This window comes from Saimiri boliviensis, chromosome 1 (genome assembly GCF_048565385.1).
Source record: "Saimiri boliviensis isolate mSaiBol1 chromosome 1, mSaiBol1.pri, whole genome shotgun sequence".
Classification (NCBI taxonomy): domain Eukaryota; kingdom Metazoa; phylum Chordata; class Mammalia; order Primates; family Cebidae; genus Saimiri; species Saimiri boliviensis.
Genome location: NC_133449.1, coordinates 169,519,994 through 169,539,283, shown reverse-complemented (window position 1 = coordinate 169,539,283; position 19,290 = coordinate 169,519,994). Strand labels below are relative to the sequence as shown.

The following is a 19,290-nucleotide window of genomic DNA, read 5'->3' as shown; positions in this document are numbered from 1 at the left end:
CTGTATATATAATATTTTAATTAAAAATTATAGTTCCTAAGTAAAAAAAAAAATAGACATAGGCAATATAGAGATGACATTATGACTCCATGGTCACCAGAGACTCTTGTATCTTTTAAGTTTATTTTTTACCGTCTTAATCTTTAATGTTTCAATCATTAGGGTCCAACAAGGCTGTGGTACTAGTCATGAAATACAGATTCCAGGCAACAAGGAGCACTTAGAGAAGGAAAATGGGGGCCCCGTTCCTAGATGAATTATCGCCTTTTAAACAGTGTTCTTGGATGTCAGTATAGCACTTGTACATACAGCTCACGGCTACAACCCAGTCATATGTTCAGTTTCCCAGCCAAGAAGGCTGGGAAAATGTACTGTTTTCACTAAGCAACCTATTGCCCTAAATGGAATTTGAGATGTCATTAACAAAGAAAAGATAAATGGTTAGGAGTGGCCACTGCGAATTCCATCAAGGATGGTCAATATTTCTCCAAGGAGAAAAGCTAACTTCATTACCATGTTACTTTATCTCACTAAATAAATATGGTGAAGGTTTCCTCTTATTCAACAACACAAATATATAAAGTGAATGAAAATAATTATATTAAAACAAATGCTAACATATTAATGAAAGGAAGCAAAATTATGTAACACTTTAAGAGAAAACAGCATCAAAGAAGATAAGAAGTATGAGGGCATAATAAAGCAGGAGCCACAGACATTCTCACTGAACTAGCTTTCTTCCCTTCCTGATTAGACTTCACTGCAACCTTAGTGCATTACTGCTCTGTATACACTTAGTGGATTAAAAACTAATAAGCAAATTAACAAGGAACGACAACCGATTATGTAGAGCCAATTTCTTATGTTTTCCCTGCTTCTATACTCCCAGGCTATTCCAGAACTAGTATCTGTACAACCATTGACCTCATCAGTGTTTTGATTGGCAAGCTTTAGAACTATTCAAATTGGTAAACTATGAAGAAAAGATGAGATACCATATTTAAAACAGGGACACCATGAGAAGTCCCACAGGAAAGTTTAGTATAAATTATAATTTACACAAGGTTGACAGAAACATCATACTCTAGATTTATCATAAACATTAAAATATACGCCATGAAAATGATTATTTTAGTTGAATGCTGAAACCAAAGTCTTTCCTAAAGTTGGAGTTTTCTTCCATTTCTGGCACAGGGGAAGGGCCTCGAATATTGGGTAATATTGGCTTCAGAAACTTGAACTCATTGGTCCCAGAAGCCCCCGCCAGACACACCTCGTACTGGTAGCTCTGGGACAGGGTCCCGGTGCCGCTCACGTCCACCAGATGCCCTGGAAAGGGGCCCTCGGGCATCGAGCAGCGACCCACCGACGCCGCCCGGCTCCTCCTGCACAGCCGCACCGCCACGAACAGGAGCACCGAGAACAGGAAGAGCGACGACACCGAGGCCAACGCCACCACCAGGTAGACGGTGAGCGAGTCGGCCTGGGCCTGGGCCGGGGCCGCCTCCGGGAGCGGCAGGTAGGGCTGGGAGAAGCCGTCCACCAGGAGCACGTGCAGCGTGGCGGTGGCCGAGCGCGGGGGCTCGCCATTGTCCTTGACCAGCACCACCAGCCTGTGCTTGGCCGCGTCGCGCTCGCTCAGCAGCCTGGCGGTGCGCACCTCGCCATTGTGCGCCCACACGCCGAACAGCCCGGGCTCCGTGGCCTTGAGCAGCTGGAACGACAGCCAGGCGTTCTGGCCCGAGTCGCCGTCCACCGCCACCACCTTGCTCACCAGGTAGCCCGGCTCGGCCGCCCGGGGCACCAGCTCGGTGCAGGGCGCGGAGCCGTTCTGCAGCGGGTACAGCACGAAGGGCGAGTTGTCGTTGGCGTCCAGCACCAGCACGCGCACCAGCGCCTCGCTGCTCAGCGCCGGGGAGCCGCGGTCTGTGGCGCCCACGCGGAACTCGAACGCCTGCAGGGCCTCGTAGTCCAGCGCCCGGAGGGCGAACAGCTGTCCGTTGTCCGCGTTGATGGAGACCAGGGAGGCGAGGGGCAGGTGCGGGTCCTGGGGCGGCAGCAGAGAGTAGGTGACCTGGGCGTTGCTGCCTGAGTCTCTGTCTGTGGCGCTGACGCTGCCGATGTGCAGGGCGGGGCTGTTGTTCTCGCGGACGAACAGGGTGTAGGAGGTTTGTGTGAAGGCGGGGGCGTTGTCGTTGACATCCGATATCTGCACTGTTAAGTTGTACTCCGTTTGCAGCCTCGGAGTCCCCATATCTGTGACGGTCAGGGTGATATTATATTCAGCTTTTGCTTCTCTGTCGAGTGCTCTCTCTGTCACCAAGGTGTAAAAGTTCTTGACTGAGGGTTTTAGAAGAAAGGGAAGGTCTTCCTGGATGGAGGAAATCGTCTTCCCATTGTTCCCGGAGTCAGGATCTGAAACGCTGAAAACAGCAACTACAATCTCAGGCGAGTTCTCTGGGATGGGGCTGGTGAGTGCAGACATGGTCACCTGTGGAGGATTGTCATTCACGTCCACCACCTGCAGGAGAAGAGTGCACTTTCCTGAAAGACCTCCCCCATCTGCGGCCTTGATGTCCACTTCATAAGACATAGTTGTTTCAAAATCTAATTGTTTTCTCAGTCGAATTTCTCCCGTCATAGGATTTACCTCCAAAGTCTTACTAGTATCCTCTGAAGGCTGAAAGAATGTGTATGATATTTTCCCATTGGTTCCGCTGTCTAAATCCCTGGCGGAGACGGTGGCAACCAGGGAGCCAAGGGGGCTGTTCTCTGGAATCTGCACTTTGTAAATGGGCTGCTCAAACTCAGGAGCGTTATCGTTGCTGTCCACCACTTCAATGAGGACCAGGGCGGTTCCAGATCGCGGTGGAGAACCTCCATCCAGCGCTGTCAGGGTTAACCTTAATTGAGGCTCCTCCTCCCGATCCAGCTCTTTATCCAACACTAGCTCAGGATATTTTCTGCCATCATTGCGTTCTCTGGTTAGAACCCCGAAATGGGAATTTGGGCTGATTTTATAGTTTTGGACATTATTGCTTCCTACGTCCATGTCTACAGCATGATACAGAGGGAACTCAGTTCGTAGAGGAGTATTTTCCGGTATTTTTAGAATCATTTCCTTTTCAGTGAACACGGGAGAATGGTCATTTATATCTATCACCCTCAGTTCAGCCTGAAATATTTCTAAGGGGTTTTCCATTAACACTTGGAAATGTAGTAAGCAAGGCTCAGTGGGACCGCATAGCTCCTCTCGATCTAGCTTCTCATTTATGAGCAAATCCCCAGTTTGAACCTTGAGCTGCAAATGCTGTTTGTTTTCCTGGGAAATGATCCTGGCCCCGCGGCTGGACATCTCTGTCAACCTCAACCCCAGGTCTTTTCCTAGATTTGCCACAAAAGAGCCTCTCTCGGTTTCTTCCGCTATGGAATAGGGCCCCAACTCGGCGCCCGCCCCAGACAAGCTCAGCAAAACAAAGAAAACAAGGACTTGCCTTTGTCTCCGATTGTGCATCCATCCAATCTCCATTGCTCTTTCTTGGAAAACTTGGTTCACAGAAGCTTCATGTACCCCCAGGATCCTAGCAGCACGGTTTTGCAGTCCAGAATGTCAGAACCAAGCAGCTCACTGGTGTCTTAAAGAGGTTTCACACTGGCATTTGCTCTGGCTCAGCTATTCTTTTGCTTCCAGGCTTTGGGAAACGGTTTACTGGATCGTGGAGCTGGGTTGGCAATTGCATTTTCCATCATCTTAGCCTGCAGCGCCACCATGCGTTCTCACTGAGTCATATTTTCTGGTTTAATTTTGGAGGCGAAATTCTTCTAAATGTACTGAATAAGCTATGCAATATGAAACACTGAGTCCTATTTTCATGTGGATTTTGTGTGAACAGATGTACCTCTGTGATATTGCAAGGGAAGAGTATAAGAAGCAGTCACATGTTAATGACTGTTTAATGCTGTTGCGTTGTTAGTGATTAAACAAAAGATTTTAATTGAAATTAACATTTAATTTGAGGAGAAATATACACTTAGGAGCAAAATGTTTCTTTCCTATTTGAATCATCTAACCGAATATATCATGAGAAAACTGTTTTTGAAGTGACATGGTAAGAATTTCACAAACACATATTTGTCATTCTACATGTTATAGACTGGGTAGAAACTGCATCACTGCAATCAGTAGTACTTCTAAAGAAGATAGTTAACTAATGCTTTATTAGAGAGCAATTTAGTTCCTCATTATCACCTAGGTCTGAGAACTGAGTTTTCACAACCTTCAAATTATTGGAAAATCATTTCCCAGATAGGTAGATCTCAATATCGGGCCTGCCACCGTTTTTGAATTGATTTTTATCATGACAAGAATAATTTCTGTTTTATTCTACTTACAAAGAAGATATACTGAAATATAATTAAAAACATGCAATACAACCCACCCTTAAAAATATGAACCTTCTATATACCCATGAAAAATTTAAAAAGTTCAATCTACCCATTTGAAATATATCATTCAGGCAGGCGTGGTGACTCAGGCCTGTAATCCTATCACTTTGGGGAGCCGAGATGGGTGGATGACCAAGTCAGGAGTTTGAGGCCAGCCTGGCCAACATAATGTTGCCCCATCTGTACTAAAAATACAAAAAATATCTCGGGAGGCTGAGGCAGGAGAATCGCTTGAACCAGGGAGGTGGAGGTTGTAGTGAGCGGAGATCTCACCAATGTACTCCAGCCTGGGTGACAAAATGAGACTCCATCTCAAAAATAAATAAATGCATAAATAAATAAATAAAATATATGATTTAATGACGTGATATATTCAGAGTTGTGCATTCATCATCCCAATTTAGAACATTTTAATCACCTCGAAATAACTCTGCATCCCTTAGCTATTACTTCTTATCCCCCAACAATTCCCTCATCCCTCCTGTGCTGAGCCTAAGCCACCATTAGTCTACTCCTTGTCTCCATGGAGTTTCCTATTCTGGACTTCCACATTATGGAATAATATAACCTGTTGAGTTTTGTGGCTGGCTTCTTTCTCTTAGCATAATACTTTTGAGGTTCATCTAAGTTGCAGCATGTATGAATATTTAATTTCTATTTTTGGCCAAATAATATTCCATTGTATAGAATATCACATTTTGATTATCAATGCATCTGCTTATAGACATTTGGGTTGTTTTCACCTTTTGGCTATTATGAATAACGTTGCTATGGACATTCACATTCATGTACAAATGTGTATGCGGGTATTTTCATTTCTTTCTTTTTTTCCATTTTTCTTTAGACGGGGTCTCTCACTCTGTCGCCGAGGCTGCAGTGTAGTGGCATGATCTCAGTTCACTGCAACCTCCACCTCTGGGGTTCAAGCGATTCTTGTACCTCAGCCTCCCAAATAGCTGGGATTACAGGTGCTGTCACCACGCTCACCTAGTAGTTTTGTACTTTTAGTAGAGACGGGGTTTTGCCATGTTGGCCACGCTGGTCTCAAACACCTGACCTCAGGTGATCTGCTCACCTCGACCTCCCAAAGTGCTGGGATTACCACCACCCCAGCATTGTTTTCATCGCTTTTCTCTTTCTCTTTCTTTCTTTCTCTCTTTCTTCCTTTCCTTCTTTCCTTCTTTTTCTTTCTTCCTTTCTTTCCTTTCTCTCTCTCTCTTTTTTTTTTTTGAGACTAATCTTGCTCTTTTTGCCCAGGCTGGAGTGCAAAGGCGCAATCTCGGCTCACCACAACCTCCGCCTCCCAGGTTCAAGCAATTCTCCTGCCGCAGCCTCCCGAGTAGCTGGGATTACAGGCATGCACCACAATGCTTGGCTAATGTGTTTTTAGTAGCGATGGGGTTTCTCCATGTTTGTCAGGCTGTTCTGGAACTCCTGACCTCAGGTGATCCACCAGCCTCAGCCTCCCAAAGTGCTGGGATTACAAGAGTGAGCCACCAGACCTGGTGTTTTCATTTCTTAAGAATGGAATTTCTGGATCATGTGATATTCCTGTGCTTATTTGAGGAACTACAAAGACTTTTTTACAAAGTGGCTACACCACCTTATATTCCCACCCACGGTGTGTTAGGATTCCTATTTTTCTGTGTTCTCCCAATACTTGTTATCTAACTTTTTAATTATAACCATTCTAGTGGGTGTGAGTGGTGTCTTGTAATTTTGATTTGTATTTCCCATATGACTAACGACGTTGAGTATCTTTTCATGTGTCTATTGGCCACTTGCATATCTACCTTGAAGAAATCTCACCTTAGATTTTTGCCTATTTTAATTGGGTTATTTATCTTTTTATAATGTAATTATAAGAGTTCTTTATATATTCTAGATAAAGACTCTTATTATATGTGGATTCCTTTGCTTGGGTTTTCTGTTTTCATAGTTTAAATTGCAGTGAAGATTCAGGATATCTTTCTCAATTTAGTGTTTTTTGTTAATAACTTCTAGAAGTTTGTTAATTTCCTTGCCTTTGGTAAAATCATCTAATCGACGAGGCCCAAACTGCTGGTATAAAGAGCTTTCTGTGCCTTTCGCCACAGGTATTGCTGCTAGACCATAATTTTCTTCCAAGCAGCCAACGTGTGGTAGACAGAATAATGGACAACCAAAGATGTCTATCCCCTAATTCTCTAAATTAAATCTGCAAATAGATTACCTTAAATGGCAAAAGATACTTTGCAGATGTGATTAACATGTTGAGGCTGCAGTGAGCTTTGATTGAACCACAGCACTCCAGTGTGGGTGACAGAGTGATGTCCCATCTCTAAAACAAGAAGAATAAATAACTTTTCAAAGAGGAGATTCTCCTGTATTATCTGAATGGGACAGAACACTTGCTGTCTGTGGTCAGAAAGAGCTATGACTATTAAAGAAGGGTCAGAAAAGATGCAATGTTGCTGGCTTTGATGATGGACAAAAGGGACCATGAACCCAGTAAGGTGGGCAGTGTCTACAAGAGAGAAGACAAAGAAATGCATTCTTTTCTAGAGCCACAAATGGAATGCAACCCAGCTGATACCTTGATTTTAGCTTAATAAAACCCGTATTGGACTTCTGATCTACAGAATTGCAAGACAATGCATTTTTTTGTTTTTGTTTTCAGTTTTTTTCCTTTTTTCATGAGAATTACACAAAATGGAATTTATTAGACTTTCTGTATTCTGTATTGCCAAAAACCTGTGGCAATACCGCAAAAACAGTAATGATGTCTGTATGTGAAATCATGTTTTATTCATCTCAGCTGTCAAAAAAACATTTCGATCAACCATACTAGAAGAAAGACTGACTTATCTTTCTCTTTTCTCTATAAAAAAATTTATAAAATCATTTATAAAAGAGGCAATCAGATAATATGTGATCAACGAATGTGGAAAACAAGTATGTGACAACTGTATCAGGCAGTTGATGTACAAAACATATTCTTTTTCTGGATTTTGTGGTGCTTATAGTCTTTGTTAGCTTGTTTTAAAATTTGCAAGTTGTTACGGATTCCTATGCTGAATGTATATTTCCATTCTTACCTATTTCTGTACGTGTGTTTATTTTTAATTAATTCTTTTTTTTTTTTTTTTTTTTTTTTTTTTGAGATGGAGTCTCACTCTGTCACCCAGGCTGGAGTGCAACGAAGTGATCTTGGCTCACTGCAACCTCTGCCTCCCAGATTCAATCAATTCTCCTGCCTCAGCCTCCCAAGTAGCTGGGATTATAGGTGTCTGCCACCACACCCAGCTAGACAATGCATTATTATTGTTTTAATCGATAAAGTTTATGGCAATTTTTTATAGCAGCAATAGGAAACACGTACATAGCACAAGTACGGATTCTCATGCACCCAGCAGCTGAGTCAACAGAAATTTATAATTTCCATAATAATAGAATTATCATAGCAATGTTGGAGAATGTCTGATTCAGCTATAATGAGTCATTTTTTTCAGAATAAAGTCGTTTATGACCCATACACATGTATTTTCAGCATAATTTTTAGGAAGAGTTGTCAAAGACATATGCTTAATTTTAACAGAAAACAACTGGAGCCCACCAGATTTTTTCTACTAAATTTCCCAAATCTCTTGATTATTAAGTGATAGGAATTCCTTCACTACATTGCCTGTATTTTTCAGAAATTTGGTTTTTAATTTATAATTAAAACTACAATAGCAACCACTTTTGAATGTTTCAAAAGAAACGTGTATACACACATATAATATACTGTATATATGTACATATATAACAAATATGTATTTGGGTTAGCAAAAAAGAATGAAGAAAGAGCACAGTCAACTCAATGCAACCATAGAGTAACTCTGTTCCCTATTGAGGTTTCAGACTATTCAGACTCATTTCTGCAACAATTAATGTGATACATTGACAAGATGACAAGGTATGGGAATATAATTAGACTGATTGACTCAAGATTATTATCACTGTGGTGTCTGATCCAGCTTACTTAGGTCAGTGCTTCTATAATAGCTTTGGATTTAGTGGTCTACATCAGCGTGGTCATTGGTGTAGAGACAAATACAAACCATAAACTAAAAGTTACATTTTTACATGGGAGTTTAGTTCATGGAATAGAAGTAGAAATCATAGATAAATTTCACTTTCTTAGTTAGAAAAACAATGCTACCAAAAAAAAAAAAAAAAAAAAAACCAAGAACCAAGAAGAGAAACAGTGCTACCAGTTACTGCCAATACACTACATTGGTTAAAAACTGGGGCATTACATTTAGGTAGACTTAGATTGTATTTCAGATTTTTCCTTTTATTACTTGAGAATTATGAGCAAGTTACTTAACTTTTCTAAGCCTCCGTGTTTTCATATTTTAAAAAGGATATAATATACCAACTCTTTTAGGGTTTGGGAGAAACTTCAAAAGATAACAAATGTAAAGCACCCTGTATACCACTGTAAACTACATTTTGACTAAATCAGAAATAAACAAATAAAAGCTTAAAAATTGGACTAAACTATATATGTAGAAGATCTGTGCATTTTACTGTGTATATAATATTTTGATTAAAATTATATTTCATAAGTTTGAAAAAACGAGGCATAGGCAATATAGAGATGACATGATGACTCCATGGTCACCAGAGACTCTTGTATCTTTTAGTTTTATTTTTTACTATCTCAATCCTTAATGTTTCAATCATTACAGTCCAAAAAGTCTGTGCTACTAGTCATGACATACGGATTCCAGGCAACAAGATGAATTATCTCCCTTTAAACAGTGTTCTTGGAGGTTAGTATAGCACTTGTACATACAGCTAATGCACTAGACCCCAGTTATATGTTCAATTTCCCAGCCAAGAAGGCTGGGAAAATGTATTATTTTCACCAAGCAAACTAATGCCCTAAATGAAATCTGAGATCTATCATTAAAGAAGAAAAGACAAATGGATAGAAGTGGCCACTGCAAATTCCATCACAGATGGTCAATATTTCTCCAAGGGAAAAAGCTAACTTCATAACCATGCTACTTTATCTCACTAAATAAATATGGTGAAGGTTTCCTCCTATTTGAACAACACAAATATATAAAGCAATTAAAAATAATTATATAAAAATACTGATATATTAATGAAAGGAAGCAAAATCATATAGCACTTTAAGAGAAAACAGCATCAAAGAAGATAAGTAGTACCAGGGCGTAATAAAGCAGGAGCCAGACATTCTCACTGAACTAGGTTTCTTTCCTTCCTGATTAGACTTCACTGCAACCTTAGTGCATTACTGCTCTGTATACACTTAATGGTATACAGAACTACCTGTAAAATACTAATAAACAAATCGACAAGGAACTGCAACCGATTATGTAGAACCAATTTCTCATGTTTTTCCCATTTCTATACTCCCAAGCTATTCCAGAACTAGTATTTGTACAACTACTGACCTCATCAATGTTTTGATTGGCAAGCTTTAGGACTATTCACATTGGTATACTGATGAAGAAAAGATGAGATATCATACTTAAAACAGCGACATGAGAAGTCCCACAGGAAAGTTTAGTATAAATTATAACTTAGGCTAGGTTGACAGAAACAACATACTCTAGATTTATCATAAATATTAAAATATACACCATGAAACTGATTATTTTAGTTGAATGCTGAAACCAAAGTCATTCCTAAAGTTGGAGTTTTCTTCCATTTCTGGCACAGGGGAAGGGCCTTGAATATTGGGTAATATTGGCTTCAGAAACTTGAACTCATTTGTCCCGGAACCTCCCGACAGACACACCTCGTACTGGTAGCTCTGGGACAGCGTCCCGGTGCCGCTCACGTCCACCAGATGCCCCGGAAAGGGACCCTCGGGCACCGGGCAGCGACCCACCGACGCCGCCCTGCTCCTCCTGCACAGCCGCACCGCCACGAACAGGAGCACCGAGAACAGGAAGAGCGACGACACCGAGGCCAACGCCACCACCAGGTAGACTGTGAGCGAGTCGGCCTGGGCCTGGGCTGGGGCCGCCTCCGGGAGCGGCAGGTAGGGCTGGGAGAAGCCGTCCACCAGGAGCACGTGCAGCGTGGCGGTGGCCGAGCGCGGGGGCTCGCCATTGTCCTTGACCAGCACCACCAGCCTGTGCTTGGCCGCGTCGCGCTCGCTCAGCAGCCTGGCGGTGCGCACCTCGCCATTGTGCGCCCACACGCCGAACAGCCCGGGCTCCGTGGCCTTGAGCAGCTGGAACGACAGCCAGGCGTTCTGGCCCGAGTCGCCGTCCACCGCCACCACCTTGCTCACCAGGTAGCCCGGCTCGGCCGCCCGGGGCACCAGCTCGGTGCAGGGCGCGGAGCCGTTCTGCAGCGGGTACAGCACGAAGGGCGAGTTGTCGTTGGCGTCCAGCACCAGCACGCGCACCAGCGCCTCGCTGCTCAGCGCCGGGGAGCCGCGGTCTGTGGCGCCCACGCGGAACTCGAACGCCTGCAGGGCCTCGTAGTCCAGCGCCCGGAGGGCGAACAGCTGTCCGTTGTCCGCGTTGATGGAGACCAGGGAGGCGAGGGGCAGGTGCGGGTCCTGGGGCGGCAGCAGCGAGTAGGTGACCTGGGCGTTGCTGCCCGAGTCTCTGTCTGTGGCGCTGACGCTGCCGATGTGCAGGGCGGGGCTGTTGTTCTCGCGGACGAACAGGGTGTAGGAGGTTTGTGTGAAGGCGGGGGCGTTGTCATTGACATCCGATATCTGCACTGTTAAGTTGTATTCCGTTTGCAGCCTCGGAGTCCCCATATCTGTGACGGTCAGGGTGATATTATATTCAGCTTTTGCCTCTCTGTCGAGTGCTCTCTCTGTCACCAAGGTGTAAAAGTTCTTGACTGAGGGTTTTAGAAGAAAGGGAAGGTCTTCCTGGATGGAGGAAATCGTCTTCCCATTGTTCCCGGAGTCAGGATCTGAAACGCTGAAAACAGCAATTACAATCTCAGGCGAGTTCTCTGGGATGGGGCTGGTGAGTGCAGACATGGTCACCTGTGGAGGATTGTCATTCACGTCCACCACCTGCAGGAGAAGAGTGCACTTTCCTGAAAGACCTCCCCCATCTGCGGCCTTGATGTCCACTTCATAAGACATAGTTGTTTCAAAATCTAGTTGTTTTCTCAGTCGAATTTCTCCCGTCATAGGATTTACCTCCAAAGTCTTACTAGTATCCTCTGAAGGCTGAAAGAATGTGTATGATATTTTCCCATTGGCTCCGCTGTCTAAATCCCTGGCGGAGACGGTGGCAACCAGGGAGCCGACGGGGCTGTTCTCTGGAATCTGCACTTTGTAAATGGGCTGCTCAAACTCAGGAGCGTTATCGTTGCTGTCCACCACTTCAATGAGGACCAGGGCGGTTCCAGATCGCGGTGGAGAACCTCCATCCAGCGCTGTCAGAGTTAATCTTAGTTGAGGCTCCTCCTCCCGATCCAGCTCTTTATCCAACACTAGCTCAGGGTATTTCCTGCCATCTCTGAGTTCACGGGATAGAACCCGGAAATGGGAGCTTGGGCTAATTTTATAGTTTTGAACATTATTGCTTCCCAAGTCTAGGTCCACAGCATAATTGAGGGGGAACGTAATTCCTAGAGGACTGTTTTCTGGTATTTTTAGAATCATTTCCTTTTCGGTGAATATGGGAGAATGGTCATTTACATCTATCACCCTCAGTGCAGCCTGAAATATTTCTAAGGGGTTTTCCATTAACACTTGGAAATGTAGTAAGCAAGGCTCAGTGGGACCGCATAGCTCCTCTCGATCTAGCTTCTCATTTATGAGCAAATCCCCAGTTTGAACCTTGAGCTGCAAATGCTGTTTGTTCCCCTGGGAAATGATCCTGGCCCCGCGGCTGGACATCTCTGTCAACCTCAACCCCAGGTCTTTTCCTAGATTTGCCACAAAAGAGCCTCTCTCGGTTTCTTCCGCTATGGAATAGGGCCCCAACTCGGCGCCCGCCCCAGACAAGCTCAGCAAAACAAAGAAAACAAGGACTTGCCTTTGTCTCCGATTGTGCATCCATCCAATCTCCATTGCTCTTTCTTGAAAACTTGGTTCACAGAAGCTTCATGTACCCCCAGGATCCTAGCAGCACGGTTTTGCAGTCCAGAATGTCAGAACCAAGCAGCTCACTGGTGTCTTAAAGAGGTTTCACACTGGCATTTGCTCTGGCTCAGCTATTCTTTTGCTTCCAGGCTTTGGGAAACGGTTTACTGGATCGTGGAGCTGGGTGGGCAATTGCATTTTCCATCATCTTAGCCTGCAGCGCCACCATGCGTTCTCACTGAGTCATATTTTCTGGTTTAATTTTGGAGGCGAAATTCTTCTAAATGTACTGAATAAGCTATGCAATATGAAACACTGAGTCCTATTTTCATGTGGATTTTGTGTGAACAGATGTACCTCTGTGATATTGCAAGGGAAGAGTACAAAGCAGACTGTCATTTATGTTATTGACTGTTTAATGCTATTGAGATTAATGATTAAATAAAATTCAAAGAACACTTTAGCAGAGATGGAATATACACTTAGCAGCAAAATGTTTCCGAAGTAACATGGGAACAGTTTCACAAGTACATGTTTTTATGGTACCTATTATAGATACTATGAGTAGACACTGAAAAGTTGCAGTCAGTTGTAGTTCTGACGAATATTTAACAATTACTTTATTAAAGAGTGTATTACTTCCTTTTCTTTATAACACCTAAGCCTGAGAACTGTGAGTTTTTACAATTTTCAAGTTATTGGAAAATGCATTCCTAAATAGGCAAATTTCAAGGTTGTGTCTGCTACACTTTTGGATTTCCCCCACTTTTTAAAAATATTATTATGAGAATAATCTTTGTTTTGTTATTATTTTCTTAAAACAGTTTTAATGAGATATAATTGACACAATACAATTCACCCATTTAAAATATACATTTCAATGGCTTTTAATATATTAATGGATGTGCATCCACCGTCACAATTTTAGAACATTCTCATCTCAAGAGAAACCCTATATCTTTTAACTATCACCCTTCCCCTTCTCTCATCCCTCGAATTTATGTGTGTGTGGGTATACGTGTATGCAGTATGCATGTGTGTGTGTGTGTGTGTGTGTGTGTGTGTGTGTGTAGGTTAACAGAAAAAGACTGAAGAAAGAGAATAAGAAATTCAAGAAATGCAACTACAGGTTAACTCTATTTCCTATTTTGACTCATTTCTTTAATAATAAATATGGCATGTAGAGAAGGTACAGGAATATAAATCAGGTTAATTCACTTATCCTCAAAACTATTTGTGGATCTGTCCCAGCATATTTAGAGCTTCCACAAAAACTTTGCATTTATTTGTGTAGATTAGTGTGGTCATTGGTGTAGAAACAAACTATAAACTAAAACTTGTATTTCCACATGAGAGTTTAGTTCATGAAGTAAGAGTAGGAATAACATAAATTTCACTTCCTTTGTTAGAAAAACAATGTTATCGGTTAATGCCTGACAATATAGCAAATTGGTTAGACTTAGATTATATTTCAAATTTTTACCTTTTTACTTCAGAATTATAAGCAAGTTACTTAACCATTTTTTGTGCGGGGATGAGGTCTCACTCTGTCACCCAGCCTGGAGTGCAGTGGTGTAATCTTGGCTCACTGTGGCTTCTGCCTCCTGGGTTCAAGGGATTCTCTCCCCTCAGACTCCTGAGTAGCTGGGACTATACGTTCACGCACCACACCTGGCTAATTTTTGTATTTTTCTTAGAGTTGGAGTTTTGCCCTTTTGCCCAGACCGGTCTCAAACTCCTGAACTCCAAGGGATCAGCTTGCCTCAGCCTCCCAAAGTGTCGTGATTACAGGTGTGAACCACTGCTCCCAGCCAAGATACCTTCCTAAGCCTCAGTTTTCTCATATGTAAAAAAGGTGATAATATGCCAACTCCCTTAGTATATGGGAAAACACTTAAAAGACAATAAATGTAAAACGCTCTGTACACAACTTTTAACTAAATTTTAACTAGATTAGAAAAAAAATAAAGCCTTAAAAAGATCAGATTAATTTCTACACTTCAGAGCTGTGCATTTTACTATATATATTTTAATTAAAATGGCACTGTTAAAGAATTATGGTTAGAGTCAACTGGATATACTAATGAAGACAAAATAAGATACAATTTTTAAAAACAGTGCAAACAAGAAAAATATGGGCAAATTTAGTGTATTTTAAAATTTATACTATGTTGACAGAAAACCGTTACTTTGGATTGATTATAAAAATGAAAATACAGAACATGAAAAACAATTACTTTAACTGAAGGCTGAAACCAAAGTCATTCCTAAAGTTAGAGTTTTCTTCCATTTCTGGTCCAAAAGAATGACCCTGAATATTGTGTACTGGCTTCAGGAACTTCAACTCATTTGTCCCGGAACCTCCTGCCAGACACACCTCGTACTGGTAGCTCTGGGACAGGGTCCTGGTGCCACTCCTGTCCACCAGATGCCCTGGAAAGGGACCCTCAGGCACTGAGCAGCGACCCACCGGGGCCGCCCTGCTCCTCCTGCACAGCCACATCGCCAGGAACAGGAGCACCGAGAACAGGAAGATCATTAGTAATAATAGTTGAAAACTGATCCAGAAAAGTAAGATCACTGGTTTGTAAGAAAATAAACACACAGACAAATATGTACATTATTATTTCAAAATATAGAAAAGATTGAACAGCAGTATGAATACGATGAAAAGACTTCCTCTCCTTAATTAGGAAGAAACTTGCCAGGTGATATCGAATGAGACAAAACAGTATGAAATCCGAGCAGGGTCACTGACCCACAGTCAGACAGATCTAGGACAGATGCCCAGTTTTGTCACTTGTTAGGATCTTAGTGAACATGCTGAATCTCTAAGACCATCTATTTTGTCATTCCTAAAATATGACACCTCATATACTTCTTCTGAGATTAAAAGTGTTAAAATAATGTATGATGCACAAAAAGCATTATTTAAAAATGCTTAAAAAGATACTCGACAAGGCCGGGCACGGTGGCTCAAGCCTGTAATCCCAGCACTTTGGGAGGCCGAGGCGGGTGGATCACGAGGTCGAGATTTCGAGACCATCCTGGTCAACATGGTGAAACCCCGTCTCTACTAAAAATACAAAAAATTAGCTGGGCATGGTGGCGCGTGCCTGTAATCCCAGCTACTCAGGAGGCTGAGGCAGGAGAATTGCCTGAACCCAGGAGGCGGAGGTTGCAGTGAGCCGAGATTGCGCCATTGCACTCCAGCCTGGGTAACAAGAGCGAAACTCCGTCTCAAAAAAAAAAAAAAAAAAAAAAAAAAAAAGATACTCGACAGTCTATGTTTCTGAGACTACAGTAGGTACACTCATACAGCATTCTAATCAACTCAGAAAGAGAAAATCGCAGTAGAAATAGAAAACAATAGAAAGCAATTTAAAATATCTCGAACAAGACTTACCATTTAATAAACTGTATATTAAGTGTAATTATTTGACATAAAACGTTACACATATACATGGCATGCTTTGAGAAGGGTTTCTGGTACTAAATGTAGGTTCTTCTTTATGCACAGAAATTTATTTCTTGACTTCAAAAGTACATATTTGAAATGATCTAAAGACACTCTTTTACAGGCAGCTCAAGATAAGTTCCTAATTAGAAATGTATTCACAGACACACATTTAGTTTTCATTCTTTATCAGAAACCCAAATTATTCTGAAATGGGGAATTTTCTTCGCCTTCCCTACCTGTGTTCTGGGGTAGGAATTTGGGGATAATTGGTTTCAGGAACTTGAACTCATTTGTCCCAGGACCTCTCGACAGACACACCTCGTACTGGTAGCTCTGGGACAGGGTCCCGGTGCCGCTCACGTCCACTAGATGCCCCGGAAAGGGACCCTCGGGCACCGAGCAGCGACCCACCGACGCCGCCCGGCTCCTCCTGCACAGCCGCACCGCCACGAACAGGAGCACCGAGAACAGGAAGAGCGACGACACCGAGGCCAACGCCACCACCAGGTAGACGGTGAGCGAGTCGGCCTGGGCCTGGGCCGGGGCCGCCTCCGGGAGCGGCAGGTAGGGCTGGGAGAAGCCGTCCACCAGGAGCACGTGCAGCGTGGCGGTGGCCGAGCGCGGGGGCTCGCCATTGTCCTTGACCAGCACCACCAGCCTGTGCTTGGCCGCGTCGCGCTCGCTCAGCAGCCTGGCGGTGCGCACCTCGCCATTGTGCGCCCACACGCCGAACAGCCCGGGCTCCGTGGCCTTGAGCAGCTGGAACGACAGCCAGGCGTTCTGGCCCGAGTCGCCGTCCACCGCCACCACCTTGCTCACCAGGTAGCCCGGCTCGGCCGCCCGGGGCACCAGCTCGGTGCAGGGCGCGGAGCCGTTCTGCAGCGGGTACAGCACGAAGGGCGAGTTGTCGTTGGCGTCCAGCACCAGCACGCGCACCAGCGCCTCGCTGCTCAGCGCCGGGGAGCCGCGGTCTGTGGCGCCCACGCGGAACTCGAACGCCTGCAGGGCCTCGTAGTCCAGCGCCCGGAGGGCGAACAGGTGTCCGTTGTCCGCGTTGATGGAGACCAGGGAGGCGAGGGGCAGGTGCGGGTCCTGGGGCGGCAGCAGCGAGTAGGTGACCTGGGCGTTGCTGCCTGAGTCTCTGTCTGTGGCGCTGACGCTGCCGATGTGCAGGGCGGGGCTGTTGTTCTCGCGGACGAACAGGGTGTAGGAGGTTTGTGTGAAGGCGGGGGCGTTGTCATTGACGTCGGAGACCAGCACGGTCATATTGAGCTGTGTTGTTCGTTTGGGTGTCCCTAAGTCAGAGACTGTAATAGTGATGTTGTACTCCGCCTTGCTTTCTCTGTCTAATGGTCTCTCTGTTAGTAGGGTGTAAAAGTTTCCCACAGAAGATTTCAGGAGGAAGGGTAGATCATCCTGAATGGAGCAACTTATTTTCCCATTTTCTTCTGAATCAAGATCTAAGACACTGAAAAGTGCAACCACAGTTTCAGGCGCATTCTCAGGTATTGGGCTGGTAAATGCAGACATGGTAACTTCTGGAGCGTGATCATTCACATCCATCACTTGAATCAGAACGGTACATTTTCCAGAAAAGCCTCCAGCATCTCTTGCCTCGATATTGATTTCATAGGAGTGAAGTTTTTCGAAATCAAGTTGTTTTTCTAGTCGAATTTCTCCCGTCAAGGAATCGACCTTAAAAGTTTTGCTAATCTCGTCTGAAGCTTGGAAAAGTGAATAGGAAATCTCTCCGTTGACTCCAGTATCTGCATCCGTGGCAGAGACCTTGATAACCAGGAAGCCTATTGGACTGTCCTCAGAGATCTGCACCCTATAGAAAGGCTGCTCAAATTCAGGGGCATTATCATTGAAGTCCACAACTTCAACGTAGACCTGAGCAGTGCCAGATCTGGGTGGAGAGCCACCATCCAGGGCTGTAAGTGTTAACCGGAGCTCAGCCTCCTCCTCTCGGTCCAGCGCTTTGTCCAGTACCAGCTCTGGATATTTCCTACCATCACTGCGTTTGCGGGTGAGGACCCGAAAATAGGGGTTGGGGCTGATTACATAGCTCTCAATATTATTTTGGCCTACATCTAAGTCCTCAGCATTCTTCAAAGGAAACGTAGTCCCAGGAGGACTGCTCTCTGACACTTTTACCAGCATTTCTTTGTCCAGAAATACTGGAGAGTGGTCGTTTATGTCTGTTACTTGTAGCTCAGCTTGAAAAAACTCTAAGGGACTCTCTAGCAACACCTGGAAACGTAGCACACAGGGCTCTGTGTGACCGCACAGATCCTCACGGTCCAGTTTCTCATTTAGCAACAAATCCCCGGTCTCCTGGTTGAGCTGTAAATGCAGTTTGTTCCCTCTGGAAATAACTGTAACTCCCCGCCTGGAGAATTCCCTCTGCTCCAGACCTAAGTCCTTTGCTAAATTTGTTACAAAGGTGCTACCCTCGGTTTCCTCCACCACAGAATAGCGCCTAGGTTCCGCCGCGCCCGCCAGAGATAAGCCCAAAAGAAGAAAGGAAAAAGGGACTTGCCTTTGTCTGCAAACGAACTTCCTGCTGGCCTCCATTGTTCTTGCTTTGTTCAGCTTCTGGGGAGAAGGGTTCTGTGGGACTGTAAAGTCACCAGTATCTGAGGCTATGGTTATTCCACAGATGCCTCCGAATTTTTCCAGGGAGTAGTCCTTTCCAGAGGACCCAACCTTCCTCTCTTAGCATCCGAGCTTCCCGTGGGTTTCCAGGTTCTGCGGCTTTTTGCCGGGTAATGGAGCAGTAGCTGCGGTTCTGGTTTGTACCTTCTTATCCTGCAGCGCCACCACGCGTCCTCACAGGATCTTACATTTAGTGGGACGATGCAATATTCCCAACTCTGCCCGTGTGTACCCAGGGGCTATGTAAGGTTACACCACCACCGTTAATATAGCCGGACGTTATTAAGCGGACAACTGCCCGAAGGAGAAATTACATTAATCTTTCAACAATGCTAACTGAGTTTGGGGCAAAATGAATTATTTAGGTAACAGTCTAGCTTGGCAAAAAGAATATATGCAGAAAATTTCAAATATAATTGGAGTTAAATGTAACAGGCAATATTTAGATGTTTATACTGTTATTTCCATGAGCCACAGAATACTTAGTAGCTGTGAACCTTGAACAAATTATTTAATCGTTCTTCTTTAGTTTCTTCATCTGTAATGTGAGGATTATAAGGGCACCTACTACATCGGGCTATTGTGAATTTTCCACCTTACAGATAAGGAAACTGATGCAAAGAGAGATTAACTTTATACATAAACCATATACCCACTATAT

At 43.9% G+C, this 19,290-nt stretch overlaps 3 protein-coding genes across 3 annotated transcripts; all 3 read right to left on the bottom strand.

Annotated features, from left to right (window-relative positions):
- Window positions 1-104: 104 nt before the first annotated feature.
- Window positions 105-7,467, bottom strand: LOC120360398 (protocadherin beta-16-like). The gene has a single exon (XM_039460632.2). It carries the CDS (start codon window positions 3,527-3,529, stop codon window positions 1,127-1,129), a length of 2,403 nt encoding a protein of 800 aa, XP_039316566.2. The 5' UTR covers window positions 3,530-7,467; the 3' UTR covers window positions 105-1,126.
- An 88-nt stretch (window positions 7,468-7,555) lies between these two features.
- Window positions 7,556-14,740, bottom strand: LOC104651912 (protocadherin beta-16-like). Its single transcript, XM_074380660.1, has one exon. The coding sequence runs from the start codon at window positions 12,497-12,499 to the stop codon at window positions 10,097-10,099; it is 2,403 nt and encodes an 800-aa protein (XP_074236761.1). The 5' UTR covers window positions 12,500-14,740; the 3' UTR covers window positions 7,556-10,096.
- A 305-nt stretch (window positions 14,741-15,045) lies between these two features.
- LOC101029714 (protocadherin beta-8) lies at window positions 15,046-18,795 on the bottom strand. The gene has a single exon (XM_010341809.3). It carries the CDS (start codon window positions 18,546-18,548, stop codon window positions 16,158-16,160), a length of 2,391 nt encoding a protein of 796 aa, XP_010340111.2. The 5' UTR covers window positions 18,549-18,795; the 3' UTR covers window positions 15,046-16,157.
- Window positions 18,796-19,290: the final 495 nt, after the last annotated feature.

Excerpts from the sequence above, each read along its gene's own strand:
- LOC104651912 (XM_074380660.1), bottom strand. The coding sequence starts at position 12,499 with ATGGAGATTGGATGGATGCACAATCGGAGACAAAGGCAAGTCCTTGTT.
- LOC101029714 (XM_010341809.3), bottom strand. The coding sequence starts at position 18,548 with ATGGAGGCCAGCAGGAAGTTCGTTTGCAGACAAAGGCAAGTCCCTTTT.
- LOC120360398 (XM_039460632.2), bottom strand. The coding sequence starts at position 3,529 with ATGGAGATTGGATGGATGCACAATCGGAGACAAAGGCAAGTCCTTGTT.